Raw genomic sequence first — 20026 nt, 5'->3', positions numbered from 1 at the left:
GAACCTGGGGCAAGGTGAAGGCAGAAACATAAATGGAGTCTCACATAAGTAAACACATGGCATCTCAAGTGCTCGCCCTACCCATCCATGATACCTATTGTACGATTTCTATTCATGTCCGACCGTCCTTTCCCCTGCCAGGTGGCAAAACATGTGTCAATAATTAAACTGCCTTTACATAACAGGATACAGGAACACAATGCAATTTGCTCCCATATTTCATTGGGCCTTTATGAAAGCACATGAGAGAGCGTAATTAATCAAACCACTGGAATATGTGAACGGCAATTTCAACTTAATGGCACTTACAGGGATTGGGTCCCTTAAGCACCACGTTCTGTCTACCAAATGAGCAGGATTCATTTTCATCTTCATTGTTCAGACAATAAAATCTGGGATGGATGTTAAACAACACTCATTTGAAATTAGGAAATCCGAAAACAACATCTGATTGGGTTCACATTGCCATGTCTCATGCTTTTCGTAGCACCATGACTAAGATGAACCAAGATAGAGTTGAGGGTGAACTGATGGAGTCGCGTATGGTTTTCATGGTTGGAATTGATATTCTTTTTAATGGTGTTGCTTTGACCTCCTTTGACACTCTACAGTCACCTCATCTCAGCAGAGTAACCGGCTCCCAGCCGGAGACAGGCAAGATCATTCACTGCGTTTAGTAGCTTTCTGAGAGAAGATGGTCCTAGCCTAAATGGCACCCATGTCCCTAAAAGTGTTTCTCACTCACCCACCTTTCTTTCTCTCTCACTCTGTCTCTCCAAAGACTCTTCTAAGTGCAGCATCTTGTTTCAGTAATTCAGCCAGGGCAGACAGTGGAGAGAGGGAAGTAATCGATTTCTCTCTCATTTGGTTCCTCCTAGACTTGCTGTAAAGCCTCTCGGGGAGTTCTGGACTATTGGACAGGACAATGTTATGGGAAAGAGTGTCATTGCGTTTAAGGTCATCGTTACACCTTGGTTTCATTTTGATTTTTATTGGTGTATGGAACAAAGTAGACAAACAAACAGCACTGGTGCCATTTCCAGGATGGCATACATCAAGATGCGCCCTTTCTTTTCATAGGAACATCACCATCATGATTGATAGAGAGAAATATCATGTACTACGGAAATATGATCCACTGTGGTGATACACTCTAAAAACCAGCTAAGTACAAAGCTTTTAGTAAGGTCCATAGGTAAACCTTTCTGTCTATAAAAAGACACCAATGATAAATAATTTAGAGCAAATACTTTTCCTGTAAGAATACCATTTCTGCTTTGTGATCATACCATGTTTTCCAAAGTGGAATTAAAGAGAAAAGTTCAGCGCAGAGGGAAAAGCTAAAACCCAAGAAAGACTGGAGTTTGAGTTGTATTGTGTTCACATACTGTACAATTAATTAAAACATGCATTTTCTCCCATACTATATGTTGGCATTAACATTTTTCACATCCTTCATTACTATCGAGTTTATTTGTGTTCTCGCAGCATATTCCAAAATGTACATTTTGTATTTTGGAAGTGACCGTCAGGTTTCCATATAATCTGAGTGACTATGAAGAGCTATGAAGGTTTTCTGTTGATATCTATGAAAAAGAAAGGTCTCTCTTCTTACTTAATATCTGGTATTATTGGACAGCGCTGACAAAGACATCTCTCTGCAGTGCAGCCTTCCAGCCTGACCTCATCAACAGATTTCTGATTGGTTCAGCACATCTCTATATTTGAGCTCTCTACGGTTTCTAAGCATTCATTCTGTATTTCAGCTCCACACCAGCCTGCTTAATACTTAATAACGGTCAGTTACTCTCAGGTTCAGCCAATGTCATTTACATCTGATTGAGATATTCTTGCATAAATCTATTAAAAATACAACACAACCATCCACAAATCTTATGCAGACATTATTTTCAACATGGCGGGCAATCGTGCTTGTCATTAAAAGTGCGGCAGCTGCAATACAAACAAGACAAATCTGTCTATTGTTTATTACCCCCTGGCTTTTACCCACAGGGCAGAGAGAAAGAGGGAGGGGCAGAGGTCAGCATAATTACCATTCACTCCCTCCTTGGAGTCAGACAGTGCTAAGACATGCATTGGCAAATTCCATGGCAGCATCGTATATCACATTACCATAAAGCCCCAAAGAGCTAACCTTTGTTCAATTCCATTTGATTCTGAGGGAGGAAAACAGTTTCACTGACAGTCTCATCCACCCTCAGTGTTTCATTAGTTCAGTTGTTTGTCTTCAAGTCTTGTGACTGCTCTTGCTAAAGATGTGCTATTCCAAAAATAAAGTGTCAGGGGACGTGGGGGATCATTGAATCATCCTGGGTAGAATATCACATCATCTGGAGAGCTTCAAGGTTCAGTCTTTAACAATGCCTGGTTTATCTAAAAAATTAATACACAATATTTCACTCCAAGCCCCTCCATATGCACAGTCTACTTCAACAATTAAGCCTTTCTGTGCTTCCTCACATTCTGATGAGAAATTACCTTGATTCATTTTCTTTCCACTTAATAGTGAGTGTCTACTATTATAGATTTCACCTGGAAGCACTCTTATTTTGCCTCCTTATTAACAAGAAAGTGTTACAGTTGGTATTTGCAGCATCAGTAAACTCTAAAATGCCTGTTGACTGAAAAAATGCTGACGAAATATAAAGACTGAAAAAGCAGGGGAGGCTTTGTGGCAATGTCTTTAGTCATGCTTAAAACCGATGGCTTTGGTTCGCCGTGTCTTTAGACAACATGGGGGTTAAAACATCGTAACGGAGAATGAAAGAAATGTAAATATAAGAAGGGGTAGCTGATAAGCAGACAGAGAGAGACATAGAGGAGAACCGAATAAATAAAACAGGATTAGAAGAGAGAAACAGAACAAAAGAGAAGGAAAATGGTAAGAGAGGGAAAGCAAGCAAGAAAGAAAGAAAGAAAGACAGAAGGAAAGAAAAGAGATCTGAATTTCCCCTTCCTCCCATGAGACCTCCCTTGATGCCAAGCATTCATCATCCAGCCTCTAATATCAGTTATTCTGTGACTCCTCTGCTTACAGCAGAATTAATTTCTGCTTTAATTACTCTCATCGGCGGAATGCTGATGAAGGAGAGGGACGAGGCATTCTGGGACTCGGGCCTCATTCCACCGCTTTAATTTGAATGAATTCCACCCGGAGACGCTGGCAAACAACTGGCAGCCGAGCCCCGGGAGCCACTCTGGGACTGCGCAGAAGAGCTGCAGCCATGGCCCCCACCAACCTAGCTACCTTGTGTTTGCATGCTTGTGTGTGCGTGTGTGTGAGTGTGTTATGTGCTATTGCGTGTGCTATGTGGGGTATGCTGATTACAAGCGAGGCAGAGCGTTGAAGTGAAAAACTTAGAAAGAAAGAACACACAGGATGAGGAAAGGAGAAAAAAGGGTTGATGGATTGAATGTGTGTGGATACATCATGTGGCCATGTTTACAGTGTTTGTGTGTCACGGTGTTAGTATGTCTTGGTTGTTTGTGTGTGCGCGTTTGCATTTATGTGGATGTACTCGTGGAGAAAGCAGAACGGTGCAGAAACAAACTGTAAATAATATGATACAGAGGCAGGCAGCGGGACTGGATCCATATGGACACAAAACATATAAAATGTGAACAACATCACTGACTGTAGCCTACTGAGTAATACAAGTGTTAGTTTGAGTGCAAAAATCATTAATAGTTAATTTGATTATTCAAGATACAGCACATCACACTCCCCAGCAAACTCTCAGCCCATGTATCATACAAGAACACACAGTATGAGAAGGAAGAAAATAGGAAATAGCTGTTTGAAGAGGAAACGGATGCATATGTGAGATGCACAAAGTCCATGTTTGCATAATGAAAATAACTGTAGAAACTGTATAATATCAGAGAAACCCCGGCAGAGTGGCCATAATTGACTTTTCTCCAAGCCAGCTTGGTAGTTACAGAATGCAGCATATTGGATAAGGATCGTGATTGATTATGTGGGTCTGCCATACAGATTTGTTTGATTAAATGTAACCATGGGTTTCTTTCCCAAAGCTTAATGAAGCAGCAATTTGAAACCGAGAGACTGGGGAAGGCTGAGTCAGGCTAGCTTCAGCCTCACACAACCAATCAGTGTGCATACTCTGTAGTTTATATAATTCACTAAGGTAAATGTACATACATAAATACATACATACATCTTCAATACCTGCTTCTTTCACTGTTATCGGTTGGGGGATTGCTGGAGCCTATCCCAGCGAGCTTGATTGTGAGGAAGGATACACCCCGGGCGCGACCAACAGTGCACCGAGGAGCCACATGAAAGACAGACACACACTCACACCAACGGACAATTTGGGACCGGCCAATTCACCTGAAATGCATGTTTTTGGAGGTCGGAGGAAGCCGGAGAACCCGAAGAAAACCCACGTAAACATGGGGAGAACATGCGAGTGCTACCCACTGCACCACTGTACCACCAAAAGGTATCTTGTTTGAATTAACTTGATAAAGAAACCTAACAATTCTTAAATGCAAAAAAAGAGTGCTAGATAAAATTAGATGTAATCGACCTCTGAAACATTTCACTTCACAGCAGTAACATAACTAGAAGCATTACTGACTATATGCTGATTAAAATACTTCAAATTCACCCACTACTACTCTTTAACCTTATTCCACAAAACACTATTCATCTCCTGCTACTTTCACAACCTGAGCCATCCTTCCTCTGGTTCAGCAGAGGGCATGAAGGTAGGTAGGTGTGACCTCCACTGACCCTGAAACCTCTGGACAGGTGGGCGGCGGCCTACACGTACTGTCCGTTTTGGCAGCGGCTCCCTTCCCCTCCCTGGCAGGGAGCTCAGGCCATGATGAGCAGCTGGGTCACAAACACTAAGCACATTAATATCATCTTAATGATAATAATCATTATGGCATAAGCACCTTTCCCAAAGTGGGAATGCGCCAGAGTAGCATCGTCGTTAAGGTATAAAAAAAAAAAAATAAACGGTGATGAAATGACTCTTTTAATGGGCAGCGACTTACAGCTACCAGGATAATGCAGCCACTAATGAAATAATGTGATAATGAGATGACGAAATTAGAGAGAGAGAAAAACTCAAACTAATGTGAATGAATAAATAAAATCTGTACTTTAAAGCTGGTTGACAGGGTTGTAGATATTACATGATACATATTGCATGCTAATGTAGGCTCGACTGCTTCACAGATATGTCCTAATTTATACAAATGGCGGTTAAGATTTCCTTGTCCGACTTTCCTTGTACTGCCTTTGGATCCACAAAGTGCTACCGTTAGTTGTTCACAGCGTTTCCCATATACTCGCCTCATTTAATATAACTGTCAGTATTCACCTATCATAAGCCATTATCTGTCTCATCCGCGTTCATTATTGAAGCTAATGATCTGTTGTCCTCCTTGCTCCCCATTGAAGGAACACTACATTAAAAGTCTCTTACTAACTTAATTAGTAATTATAAATGTTAAAGATTAATCAGAGAGTGAGTGGCTTAAGGCTCTCAGCAGAGGTTGGGACAAATGGGGGGACAGAGAGGCCATGCCACTTCAGTGTTCACACTCCATTGTCAGGATAGAAATGGAACAAGGCGTATGAAGAGAGCATGTGTGAACATTTTACCTCTGATGAACGCCTCGCCTCTTTTTATGTGTTGTTTGCACATGAAACACAGACACATATTAAACCAAATATTTTTTGAAAAGCAAACACGTCTGAAGACATTCACAAAGGAATTCCTGTCTGCTCAAAGCTGTCTTTAAGATATAATTATTCCAGTTTAAAAAATTTAGTTTCCTTTCATATAATATAAAAGCTCTATTGTTATGGATGTGATGCTGTTACAGGAAGCAGTTTTTAATATGGTAACTTGTGATGCATGCAGTATTTCGCATTATCTCTTTCTAACAAGATGGAAATAGATCCCCTTAATTAAATCCTGGGTGTACACTAATTCCTTACTACATCTGCATCTCTCTGACAATTCCACATCAGCAGTGCTGTGCACTCCAGTAAACATATAAGCACTGATATCAACATTAAACCTTAATAACTAATAAAGCTTTCATCCAGAGAGTTCCTGTGTGATTTCCATTAATGTGGGGGGAATCGCCCAGGACCATCTCCCTGTTTTCCGGAGTGCGTTGACACTCAAGCCAGGGGGGCTGGTATTCTCAGTACAGGAGGAAAACAAGTAGCGGCTTAAGCTTTGCTGACTTGTGGGATATGCAGAGATGCAATTTGTGTTCCTGGTTAAACTTCAGCCATATGTGCAAAACATTCAACTCTTGTTTGACCTGCATCGAAATATTTCACTTCCCAATTAAAAGTCAAAGAAAGAAACATGACTTAAGTCACGATTCACAATGATTTCATGAGAAATGATGGGCGGCTCTGCCACCTCTCTTTTAGAGGAGAAATGGCTGATTTTTTTTAGTGTAAAATAAGGAAGTTATGTTACACAAGAAACACAGAGTATGGTGATGGTAAGGGGCTGGCCAGTGGCCCACAGCACTTGGAACCTATTAGAGGGCTGTGGAACATTCCACAGGGTTCTTCCATTTTGGCCAGAGGGCATCTAAAGGTCCGCACAGACAAGGTTGATGACATCCATAAAGGAAAAACAATAAAACATGCAATCGCTATGTACATACAGAGTAAATATAATGACAAGGTTATTTCTGCATAGACTTTGACCAGATCCCAACTGTTCATAAGGTCACGTGTGAAACCTTGTCTCAAGCCCCTGACAGCTTTTCCTGCACCAACATTCAGAAGAAATGGTCTTAATAAAGGGACACGATGATTAATACATTTATTGTTGGCAAGCTAAGCAAAACTTTTATCAACTTTTCATCAAATGGTTTGCCATCTGGACTTAAAACAGTAGGGCCCAATCGTGCGCTGACACTAAAAACAAACATGCGTAAACACACACGACCCGCTGCCAAATTTCTTGGAGATAGCCTTATCTTTTTCAGCAATGTGTGTGTGTGTATGTTTTAGTGGTATCAAGGCCCATTTCTTTGGCTCAATCTGTGTCCATGCCTCAGTGTTATGCTCACTGGATTTAGCTCTATGGGTGCCTGTGGCCTCTCCTCTGGCCACCCGTGTACATTTGCTCTGCGGGTATGGCAGGCCTGAGCTGACAGATGGCCGCCCCTCTCCATTCCGCTCCAGAGTAACACAGTAACTGGTTTTTCCTCCGCCGTTGACCTTGCCACAGCCAGCCAGCAATCCAGGCTGGCACTCGTCCTGTTGAACAGGAGGGTAATGAAGTCCAGCGCTGCTCACATGATTATTAAGGCTTTGACGCTGGGGGGCCTTTCAGAACCTTATCCCCCTCCCCTCTCCACTCATGTCTACCGTTCACGCAGCTGAAGTTTGGTGAAGATGGCATTCGTAATGTGGTACTTTGAAAAACTACAACAGTGCTCCACAAAGAGAAGGTAAAACTTTTTTTGTTTTCCTAAACACACTCATAATTACGCTGATACAACACTTTTAAGAATGTCATTGGAATTTTTTTCAATTTAGCAGCATATGACAGCTACTACTGTCCCAGCATTCATGTCATTCCAAAAACACACCAAGTAAGAGCCACTACACAGAGTTAGATCAGATCTGTCATGGCTCTATTGGTGCTGACAACCTCTAAAAGCAATCCAGTTCATCAGCAGCACATCACTTCACTCTGACCGTAATTCCCCTTTACCACAAGTGTCTCTAGGCATGCTTGGTACCCAGCTCCCTCCAGGGCCAGGCTAGGATTTGAGAGGTGTAAGTTGCAGCTCTGACCTTTACTAAAGCAGGACTGTGTGTTTGCACTTCTCCCATAAGCCCCCCCCCCCCCCCCCCCTCAGTTAGACTGCTCAGCAACCCCATCAGACAAGGGGTGTGTATGCACCTATGGCCTTGGTGACATCCCAGAGACCATGGGGAGGCTGAGTAATGTAGAGGTTAATTCTGATCATACAGTATTTATGGGCCTCTCTTCAGAACAAGGGTTAGCATTAACACTCTAAAGGAGACATCCCTCCTGTATATCAATAAAACATAGGCAGAAGCACAGGAGCCCACCTTTATTCAGGTTGCCCAAGTACCCATCTAGACTTGGACAGGAAGACTTTTAAAGCACATTAATGAATTGAGCATTATATGATATGCATACATTATTTTATTAAATACAGGTACAGTATTATATAAATTTCTATTCATGCATTTCGTTTGTATTCTGTGTTTTAGTTCAATCAAACACTGCTTGAAATTTGGCCCCAATCACCATGGTGACATCAACCTACCAATTGCAACACAGGGGCAGGGAGCGTTCACTCCGGGTTTGTACAAACAGGCTGTATGAACTGAGAGCATCAGATATTTTCTCACATGTTGGCGTAGTCTGTGAAGTACGGGGAAATGTCAGGAAAATCAATAGATAAGGACCACATCAGACTGAGCTTGTCTGGCCCAGCAACAGAGCATCCCCATGGTGATGTCAATTACCTCTGCTTTACAACAAAAACACCAGGAAGAGCAAAACAGTCTCTGCAATGCTGTAAAAACTTGTAATGCAGTCTCCTGGTTACATAGAGGAATTTGTAAGAAACTTCTTTTTTGTTTTCCACCCAGACAGGTAGGCACCTCATTGAGAGTGAGAATTCTATTCATAGCTCTTTTTTTTTTTTTTTTTTTTTTTTTTTTGCAGCTCGCTCTGTTTTCTATTCTCCTCATGGACGTCACATTAGTCAGGGAGAGGAATAATGTAACGAGCAGTAAGGTGCGCATAATTGCATATTAGCAGCAACACACTTGGCTGCACGGGAGGTGACTGTGCTAACGAACAGAGAGGTGTTATTAATCACCAATTAATAAAAGCAGGCAGATATCACACTCAGTATAGGGCACGCATCGTTTCCTTTGTTTCCACTGGCTGGTCCAAGTCTGTTCTCTTATTTATATCGTAAGATTGATCCTGTTCCTGTGCTGTTTTGCCTATTGAGTTCTGACTCTGATCCAGCTCCCCCAGGAGTCAAATAAGGAGTGTTTGGCCATGTTTGTTAACAGTTTACATGTGTACGTGTTCTATGAATGAGTCCCAAAAACCGAGGGAACACTGTCAGTCACAGCTAATGAAAGAGGGTTGTAGGAAAAGAAACAAAAGTAGAAAATAATGTAGTTTGCTTGTGTAAAGTGGAAAAAAATGAATGTAGCAGTAACTGTGGTGGCACCAGTAAAGAGACAACAATGACGGCCATGTAATCAGTGCACACTGGTTGACTGGCTCTAGGGGAATATGTATGTCGAGGATAATTTGAGGCCCCTAGCAATGAAAATAAAGCTTTGAATAGTGTTACAGCGTGCTTCCTGTCTATTCCCCCATTAATAGCCAATCCAGTGTGTTTGGTCTGGTTGGAGCGTGGTTAACATGAAAGTGTGAATGCTAGACCATGAGAGGTAAATAGAGCTACTGGCCAGGGTGAGTTGGGGGTAGGGGGGAGGAAAGAGAGCGGATAGGCGAGGAGGAGGAGAAACTAGAGGAGAGCTGAAGGCCTCCTCTCCAGCTTCGTAACCGTCCACAGTGCCTGTTTCACACAGAGCGGCCAGCTGTACAGCAAATGTGCTTTTCCCTCTCCATCCCCAAACCTTTCCACCCCTCTAGTGCCCCCCTCTGCCTGGGCCGACCAGGCCACTGGCTCCCGTCTGTGAGAAAAGGCTCCTCCCTGACTTGGCTTGAAGCTCGGTGCTGTCACCGACCCAAAAAAATTCGTAGAGGTGACCCCTGAAACACTTTTTTTTCCAGGATGTTTTCTTGTTTGTTTGTTTACAATTGTCCTTCTATGCACTGCCACCTTGGCAGATGCTGTTTGGAATGGACAGGAATAATATGAGAATTGGAATGAAAACGGAAAACCTAAAACCCCGCTCACCTCTAAAACCCTTGAAGACACAGCTCATGCTTCAAAACATGTCAGGTCTCTGAAAATCCACACAGGGACATTTGAAACAGTGCGATAAATGGACTGCTCATGCCCCCCCCAGAGAGGCTCCAAATGTCATAGTTTACAGTGGGGTCAAAGTGAAGCAATGGGGTGGCATGATGGCATGCTGATAAAACCAAACAGGCAGTCGTGTCAATGAAAGACCTTCAAAGGCCCTATTAAAAAAAAAAAAAAAAAAAACGTCTGTGAAAGCACAGCAACTTTAAACATATAATCCAAAACATTTGCTACTTGTCAAGATGGTAAAGTGAACTGAGGTACAGATTTATTTTTATTTTTTTCAGATCTGAAAGACAAATACAAAATAAAAGGTTTGATAGTGACTGCAGCAGCTGAAAGCTGTATAAATCTGTGTGTCTCTGGAGGAAAATCGGACACCCTCAATTCTGTAAGTGAGCCATGCCAAAAAAACTCTAAACTAAAGAGTGGCCAGCTGTCTTCTGGCCTGCTATTAAATTGCTCCTTGGATGGTGGCGATATCATTTTTTTCTCCATAGGAGTATCACACCAGGTCCCCAAACAGAGCGACCAGCTGTACAGCAAATGTGTACTGATCCATCTGGGCCCTAGCAGGCTGCGGCCTCCATCTTATGACACGTGGGGCCGCTCACAGGCTTGGCTAGGGTTGGTCTACAAACACACACTCTTGCACCCATGGCCACCTCCTTCCTTTTCATTTACTTCTATTATACTGTAGTAGTAAATGTTGAGTAGCTGGGCACCAGAGCTGCACTTTATGTCTGAACCAGGACCATCATCCTCTCATTGTAATATCCATGCATCAAAATGTGCTGGCAGTCATACAGAAGAGGCATCCATGAGCACTTCGGACTGATGGAAGGTGGTGAGGGCGTAGGCTGAGTGCACTTGGTTTAGAAAGACTATTGTATTACAAAGGCTGCTAATATGGACTTGTCTGGGGGAGACAGGCTCAGGTTTTGTTGTTCCATACACTTAGCACTATGGTTATGTCACGGCACATCACTATATATAGAGTTATCAGTGTGAACTGACACCATGGAGCGGGGCATGGATGAAAACAACACCCCTATGAATCCAGCGTCTGCTCCATTACCTACACTAATAACTCTGACAGCTGAGCAGAGATGACCCCAGCCCCTGTTTCCCCTCTCCTGTGCAGATGGCCATTAAAAGGAGAAAGTGTCCCTTTTTTCAGTAGTGAAGGTATTTAGAGCTTTTTCCAAATGAGTTTTTTTTTTTTCTTATGTTTTTTTCTCAAATTGGCTTTTGGGGCTGGATTGAATTTAACCCCATTCTGCATTAAATAAACCAATTCTTGAGATGCTGCAAAAAAAACTATAAAATCAACACAAGTGTTATAACACAACCCGGTGTGTATATATGTCTTTATACTGCTTCAGTTTAACATTATGCTCTATTTTTCCTTTATTTGTGCAGTTGTTTCCTCACAGCTCCGTTCCTCTACCAAATTTTCACAACAACAAGTTTTGTTTTCCTCATATTTTAAAGACCACAAGACAAATGCATAGAACAGAAACCCTTTTGAGGAGTCTGATGAAACCCATGATCATGTTGAATACAAAGCAATGGCATATCAGAGAAGTAAGACATCAGACAATAACCCAATCACCTATCCTCCTGTTATCCTAAGCTGTCTGAATTCCACTATTATGGGGGAACTGTGTGCTTGTGCGGCTGACAGACATAAAATAACCAGTAGGGGGGTTTGTTTTCTACCCTCCCAGTGTGCTCCGTGCCTGCCTTTACGAAAGAAAGGACTAATGCTGGCATGGTACTGTATTAGGCACCCCCAGTAGAATAGTGGGTGAGCAGATCGCAAAGATGAATACAAAATACACACCTACACCCTCTCGGCTCATCTCTCTCCTTTGCAAATACACCGAAGCATCAAAATCACAAATCACATGCTTCTGATTGTTTATGCACAAACAGTGGGTCCCTGATAGAATTGCCTACTGGTCCTGATAGAATTGCCCACCGTGTTTAAATTCACCTGCGCCTAGAAGCGTGTCCCAAACAGAGAGGCGGTCTGGTTCCAGATCAATGAGTCTCTCTCCCACTGAAGACAACAGATAATGCAGTGTAATGAAAGAGCCGCCAAACGAGCTGAATAAATGAATGAATAAAGGAACGTGAGACTGGAATTCAGACGCTTACTGCAGGCAAGAAAACCTGTTTTCCAATTGTCTGTTCTCTACAAATTATTCTGCCTGCATACAAATGACAGCCAAAAGTGTGGAGGTTAGTTTTACACAAGTAGTCTTTGTTTGGAAATCTTGTAAAGAAAATGTGGAATAATTTGGAATAATTTTGTGGTTCGCAATGTGATGTGAATTAAATACCCATTTTTTTCAGGTGATTTGACATCAAATGCAGGGAGCACAAAAGTAAATGTGTTTAAATCATAGTCATCTGAACAGCCTGCTTATGTAAAGGAGCACAATGAACAACCAAATATAATTAGCAATGTGTTGATTTTTCTTTTGAAAAACAATTGAAATAAAATCTGTTTTTGGTTTTTAATATTTCAATAATCTGAATACTTCACCTCCTCCAAACTACCTTCATACAGAGTGGTTTGAGGCTGAGAAATTATGCTCCACAAGCATGCACACGTACTATATTTTACCATTCACATGCATGTGGAAATGATGATGAGGGCTTTATGAAGGCACAACACGGGGGATGCAGCTGATGGTCAAAATATTAAAATAATTCCACCTATTTGGTGATGTGATCCAGATACTTGTAAGCCTGAATGAGACAGGGTTAAATATTTCATTACATATATTACATCAGCCCTCAATATGTGATTCACATTTAAAGAAAGGTGTGAAAATCACTCAATCTTAACATTATCAAGGACTTGTTGAGAATTTTCCTTAATGATTTGTGTATTGTACCGATGACGGTCTGATAAAGCCACTCCCTCTAACATGTAAATCACACATCTAAAGCTCATAATATTAAATCTATACAAAATTGTAGAAACAAATAGAGAAACAGTAAAAACTCATTTTATCTGGACACTATAAAATCTCTGTCTTTATGACCTTGTTCCAGGAATGCAACAGAGACCATAATGAATGAAACGAAAAGAGATATCTCCTACCCAGCATGTGGTTGGCAACATGAACTTGGATGTCCCATTCACTGTAGAACACCATCTGACATTTGATGCATTGGTATGTCTTTTTCTGTAAACAGGATCAAGAGGAAATTGGATATTATTGTCAGTTCTGATAGATACTAATATCACTAAATGAAAATCACTTTACTTTCCATAATCAAAAATGAGACTACAAAAAAGATTGTGTTCTCCAAGATGCTTTCATTTCATATTCAAACTCATTTAATAGAACACTAATTCACAATACCTCTTCAGTTTGCGAGGGACTGGCTCTGGGCATGGGGGACACCTGGGGGGTCTTCAGCTGCCCACTGTTGCTGTCCCCACCCTGTTCTCGATGCACCGTCTGTACGTGGTTTTGCAACTCTGCCTCAGTCTCAAACTTCACATTACAACTGGAACATCGTGTTTTGGCAGCGGATGTCGAGGATGTGGAAGAAGATGAGGAGGATGACGAGATGGCTTTGCCTTTCCCATCTCCAGGGCTAACACTATCCCCCTGGATCCACGCAGCTGTAGTTGTGGCTGGAGTGGTGGCTCCACCATGGTGCTGCTGTTGCCTTCCTCCGTTTACTGTTGGGCTGGAACTTTTCGAACCAGCTGCTGTCACACAGGATGCACACAGTCCGTAAGGTAGACCGTTGATGTCCAGCTTCACTAAGTCTTGTTTGGATCGAAAATCTTTCAGACAGGAAGCACACTTGAAAGGCTTTTGGATATAGTGTTGCTGCTGGTTGTTAGAGTTGATATTGTTACGGCCAATGGGTTGGTGGGAGGACAGTCCTGTCTTTTGCATGTGAAAGGTACCGTGGATCTTGAGTTCCAATGTGGATGTGACTGTCTGCATACAGACTACACAGCGGAACCCAGTCAGAGAGTTCCTTAGGTCAGGGTGCATCTGGCAATGCTCCAAGAAGTCCTCTTCACTTTGCAGTGGCATTTTACAAATACGGCAGCTGCCTGTGTCCAGACTCTTGCTGTGGGTGACCTTATGCTCAGTCAGGGTGAGCAAAGAGGGGAAGCGTTCCCCACAGATGGGACACATATAGTGTTTGACAGGCCCAAGGTGGGTCTGCATATGTTCTCTAAGCCCAGCCTCAGAGAAGAAGGTGCGGGAGCACACATTGCACTTGTGGTTACCTTTAATCATTTCAGCTTTCCTTTTTACCATGGCACTCTCACCTGGACGTATGTTGTGGTCCCTCAGTTGGTGGTTAGTGAGGAGTGACTCCATGGTGTATGATGCCCCACAAATATCACACCCAAACATGGGCTCTGCAGCATCAACTTCTTCTTCACTTCCATCATGGCTGTTCTGAGACTCCACTACTGATCCTCCTGCTGCCCCTGGACCATGGCTGTTGGTTATAAGACCTTGAAGCTCAACATCTTCTTTTGACTGGCCATCCCCAACACTTAACGTAGAGCCATTAGCACCACAATTCTGTGCCTTTCCATCAAATACGCAATGTTTCTCCCTCAAATGCTTCTCCAAAAGGACGATAGCATGGAAGGCTTTACTGCAGAAGCGACAGTTAAACTTCTTACTGTGGGTGGTGATGTGGCATTGCAGCTCCACCTCCGTGCCAAAGGATTCCCCACAAAAAATGCAGCGGTGGGCACGACCCTGGTTTTCCAGGTGACTGTGTTTGACATGTAGCTGTAGGTCAGTCTCATGCCTGAAGTCCCAGTTGCAGGAAGTACAGCGATACACCTTTTTCTCATTACTGTGCTTTACAGCCAGGTGGAGCTGAGTAGACACTTTTGAGTCAAAAACCTCCTGACACAGAGTGCAACGAAAGAATACAAAGGTATGCATGTCAAGAAGATGCTTCTGCAGGTCATCCACTGAGGTGAACTGTTTGTCACAGCTCTCACAAATGTAGTAAGTGGATGTAATAGTGAAGTGAATTGTCACGTGCTTCAGCAGGGACTCTTGGTTGGGAAACTCTTTGTTGCACTGTGGGCATGTGAGTTGAGGCTGCAAACCATCTAGATGAGTTTTTAAGTGAGTCTGGAAAAGGTCTAAACTGGTATACTTAGCTCCGCACTGGTTACATATGAATTCACTGGTATTACGTGAGCTTCCCTGTTTCAGCAAAGCAGTTTGTTCCAAAGATATTGGGGATGAGGGGCTGAGGGTGCGCAGGGATTTCTTTCCGTTGTTGATGTAGTTCAGAGCCAGTGGAATGTTCTTGTGATTCTCCTTGACGTGCTTGTTGAGCTTCAGAACACTGTTGAATATGGGGGAATTGGTGCAATATGAACAAGAATACACCTCTACTATAGACTCCTTGGGAGTTACAGCCAAGGGGGAGTCAAAGCGCAGGCTTCCCCCATCACAGTGAGTCTGCCGAACATGCTCCTCCAAGGTAGCCTCTGTTAAGAACCCCATAAAGCATTGGGGGCAGAAGAAGGCATTGCTCTCCTTGGCCACAGGACTAGGGAAGCCATGGGAGCAGCGAATGTGTTCCTGAAGAGCGTTGAGGTCACTCAATACCTCGGGGCAGAAATTGCACTGAAGAAGGGCATCAGGCAAACTGGCTAACAGGGAAGCATGGTCTTCTGCATTGTGGACCTGCTTAAGATGTTCATTTAGATTTAGTAAAGAGGGAAGAATCTCCAAACAAAACTGGCAGGTATGTGCCTGTTCTGGCTTGTCCAGGTGTATGGTTCTCAGGTGAATTTGAAGCACAGCCAAACTGGAGAATACTTGCTTGTTGCAATAGATGCAACTGTAAGAAATTTTAGGCTGTTTAGAGGAACGTCCTCCGATTTCGGAATTATTTTGAGCACCCCTCTTTCTCCTCCCCCTTGTCTTTGGCACAGGTGGTGCTGTCTCCACCATTGTGGAGCTATCAACCGAGAGGTTAGAATCAGGAGTGGTGCTTGAGACAGAGGTGTAGCCTACAGTCAATAAGGAAGGGCTGTTGCTGTGATTACTAGATTCAGGGAGCTGATGGATGTCCATATGAGCATAGAGGTCCTCAACAGACAGAAAGTGCTCAGAACAGATAGCACAGGTGTGGCCTTTCCTGTCTCGGCTGTGGGCCTGGTCAATGTGAGTCAAAAGGGTGCCCTCATCACTGAAAGGCTCGTGGCAGTAGATACACTGCAGGGTGGCACCCAGGCCTCCATCCTCTGATGGAGAGCACTCAGGGTGGCACTCAACAATGTGCCTCTGGAGGTCCTCTGGTACATCAAAACCCTCCTCACAACGACTGCATTTGCGTGTTTCTTTCACTTTCCATTCATCAGCTCTGGAGAGACTTGAGCTGCTGCTATCTTTGCCCCTTTCGTGTACTTGCATGTGGCCATGGAGAGAGCTGGAGGAGAGGAAGCCTCGGCGGCACACAGGGCACTTGTGGGGTTTGTTAGAAGCGTGAGTTTTCATGTGGATTTTGAGGTGGTCACTGCGGGAGAAGGCGGAGTCACACTCCCCACAGTGGTACTTCTTATCACCGGTGTGTAGCTTCACGTGTCGATCTCGGCTGCGCTTGTGCTTAAACAGGCGGCTACAAAAGGTACAGCTGAAAGGTAGTTTGTCACCGTGACTCTGTTCGTGGCGCTTGAGAAAGCTTAAGCGGCTGAAAGACTTGTCACAGAACTGGCATGGGTATGGCAGGCCAGGGCCACCTTCGTCCTCGCCAAAATCATAGTCTTCGCAATGTCCCGGAGAAGTCTGATCCTTACTGGAGGGAGATGATGCTGGCCAGGAACACGATGGGTCATCCTCAAGATCAGCACCATCTGGAAAAGAAAACAGCATGAGGTGAAAAGAGAGGTATCAAGGGCAAGTAAGAGGAAAAAGAAAGAGGAGAGAGTGAGTGAGAGAGGTGTTCCAAAAGTTGTTATTAGCAACTAATTTGTCTCAATTTTTTGAATAGAAAAGGTGGGCCACAGTGGTGTTATCTGTCATAGTAATTATAAGGTTGTGGTGTATGAATTTAGAATACTTTGCGACTCGGACATTTTTTTTCTTCAGGGAAAACAATGCCTCTCCTTAGGTGTTATCTAAAAAGTTACATTTGAATATGCAATTTTAAGGGTAATTAGGCAAGAGAATAAGTGAAAATACTTTCACTACAATTAACCTTGCATGTGGCCATATAATGGCTTGGCCCACTGTGACTAAAAACACGATCCCTGACATTTAAATCTTACACAATGCAATTTGTGTACTTTATCATGTAAGCCTGGCATGAGGTAAATTAGAACATTTCTAGTATTCCTGAACAGTTACAAGAAAGAAAAAAGAACCCTTGAAATGACCTTAAAACAAGAGCAAAAAATAGGGAAAAACTGTTTTTAAGAGAGAAAGAGGAGATTGAATACGCAATTTAGACCATAGCTATGCATAGCCTGAGGACCTTTCTACTACAAAACTGATGATTTTCATGAAACATGGACCTATCAGAACATCACTCAACAGATAAGATATTATAGAAAATTCATTATTATTAAATTTGTCTGTGTTTTTTCTACAGTAAGCCGTGAGGCAGCTGATGCTGGATAGATGAATATGCCATGTGATGACACTGTAGGGAAAGGAGGGGACAGGGAAACGGATGGGGGGAGACATCCGAGTAGCTAAGTATCTCATTCAAGGACAAGCAGGTGCAGAGAATGACCAGAGAAGAACATTTATTGTACCATAACTTTAATGCATTCCCATTCAAAGTGCGTCTCTACCGACATTCCATTGTGCTGGTTCATTGTACATTGATATGAATGGAAAACAGGGAACAACACTTTCCACAAGTTCAAAAGGTTACAGACCACATCTTCCCGCTGTCAAATTCAAAGTGCCATGAACTTCCTTACCTAAATAAAACAACATAATCCCAACCCCTTATGAAAAAAAAAAAAAACTGTGTCAAAAGGCCAAAACTTTGAATGGGAAAAACAAGAGGAAACTGCAGAGATTTATGAGAGAGACGAAGGAAAAACACACTCTCTTTCCAGGATCCAACTTCTGTACTCCCTTCAGCCGACAATTCTAAGTCTCTCTCTCTCTCTCTCTCTCTCTCTCTCTCTCTCTCTCTCTCTCTCTCTCTCTCTCTCTCTCTCTCTCTCCTTCTCTCTCTCTCTGTCTCTCCCTCTCTCTCTTTCTCCTTCTCCTTCTTTTTCTCTCTCTCAGCCCTTTCTGTTGTTTTTGCTGGGAGATCTGCCCTTTGTCAGGATATCATGCCCTCTCTGAGCACTTACCCCCATCAGGGCCTATCTTCAGGAAACAGATGGGGTCGAAGGCCATTCACTTGCCCCTCCAAATTGCTGAAAGCAGCACATTGAAAGCCCACCTCCACAGTGTGGCCCTCCCGGAAACCTCCCACTCCTGGCAAGGCGCCCATTCTGCACACATATCTTATTCAAGGAGCAAACCTTGCCTGATTTTCTTGCTCTATTTCTCTATGATATCACAATGTTTTCCTCTCTCTGTCTCTCTCTGTCTCTCTCTCTCTCTCTCTCTGTCTCTCTCTCTTTCTCAATCAAATCAAATCAATCTCTCTCTCTTTGTCTCTTTTTCTATCTCTCTCTGTCTGCTTTGAAGGAGGATGAGTGACTCAGTGCTATGCCCTCCTCCACAGAGGAGGTGGATCTGCCTTCTCTCATACTGCCTCCCAGGGTACAGGAAAAGAAGACAGTGCAAGAAGAATGACCCAAACTGAAGCCTTACAGTAAAACATACTGGCTTGGAGACAATAGCATAAAACAAACAAATAAATGGACCTGCACGTAAGGCTAAATTAAATTTTACCACCTTAAACGAGGATATCTTTGCCTCAAGACATTGCAGAGCTGTTAGGGCAAACTTATACGATTTATTTTGTTTGATTGCTTCTGTAAGTGCCTTTACTCTAATAGCACACATGCATTAAGTCACGTCCGTATAAAATATGTGGGAGTTATAAACATTACTCGGGTTCAACTTGGAGAATGAGTGTGTTTAGTTTGTCAAGTAGTCGTATTAATATTAGGTTTGTGAAATATTAAAAAAGCTGCCATGCACTAAAGTAATAAAATAATATAAGTTTAATATTGTAAAAACTGTAATTGAAGTGACATCAAGTCAGTCTGTCTAAAATCTTCCCAGTGTGTCTGGTCCAATAAAATAGAACTCCTATGAAGATTAACAAAAATGTTGTTTGTGACAGCCTTAAGAAGAGATGAGCAAACAAATATGAAAAAAAAACTATAAAACAAAAATATCATATTATTTTCAGGTCATACAGAGTACAAACTGTACACTGTAGGTACAATTAACCCATATTGAGAAACTCACTACAGCCTTACTATCTATCCCTGTCACACACACACACACACACACACACACACACACACACACACACACACACACACACACACACACACACACACACACACACACACACACACACACACACACACAGAGTATGAGTGCACTAAATCACGGTAACAAACATACATGTGGAGGGACATACATGTACACAGTGAACAGACAGATGCGGGCGCAATGGTCAAAACAAGTGTGTGAACAACTGCAGATGAAAGAACAATCTTCCTCAGGAGACCACAAGAGGAAAGTAAGAGAGAGATTTGTTTCCCTCTTTCACCCAGACAAGAAATGCCCAGGCCTCAGCAGCAGCCTGAGTAAATAAAAGAACGGGCCTTACTTCCCTGTCTCTCGGGCCGGGGGCCTGTGCACGCCAGCAATCTCTGTGCTGCTGCCAAAGGGGATGCTGGGGCCTGAAAAACTACACCCTGCAGCTGAAGGGCTGTCTTTGTTGGTCTGCCAAGACCTTCCTGAGCATCCTCTAGCCAACAGCCTGTCACATCCTGGGAAGAAGACCTCCATCTTAAGGCCTGTCCCTCTTT

At 42.9% G+C, this 20026-nt stretch overlaps 1 protein-coding gene across 3 annotated transcripts in view; it reads right to left on the bottom strand.

The window, feature by feature from the left end:
• The window catches only part of LOC137611900 (zinc finger protein 521-like), an 88503-nt gene that overhangs the window by 32540 nt on the left and 35937 nt on the right, over positions 1–20026 (bottom strand). For 2 of the 3 annotated variants that reach the window (XM_068340057.1, XM_068340058.1), the window contains exons 4-6: positions 13419–16921; positions 13154–13238; positions 12035–12100 (exon numbers count right to left, since the gene is read on the bottom strand). In XM_068340057.1, the coding sequence (XP_068196158.1) occupies positions 12035–12100; positions 13154–13238; positions 13419–16921 (3654 nt within the window). The remainder of the gene's footprint in view (positions 1–12034; positions 12101–13153; positions 13239–13418; positions 16922–20026) is intronic. The other variant, XM_068340059.1, reaches the window with a different exon arrangement.

Source organism: Antennarius striatus, chromosome 18 (genome assembly GCF_040054535.1).
Source record: "Antennarius striatus isolate MH-2024 chromosome 18, ASM4005453v1, whole genome shotgun sequence".
NCBI lineage: Eukaryota > Metazoa > Chordata > Actinopteri > Lophiiformes > Antennariidae > Antennarius > Antennarius striatus.
Note: the sequence above shows the minus strand (reverse complement) of the source record. Positions and strands in the feature narration are given on the sequence as shown.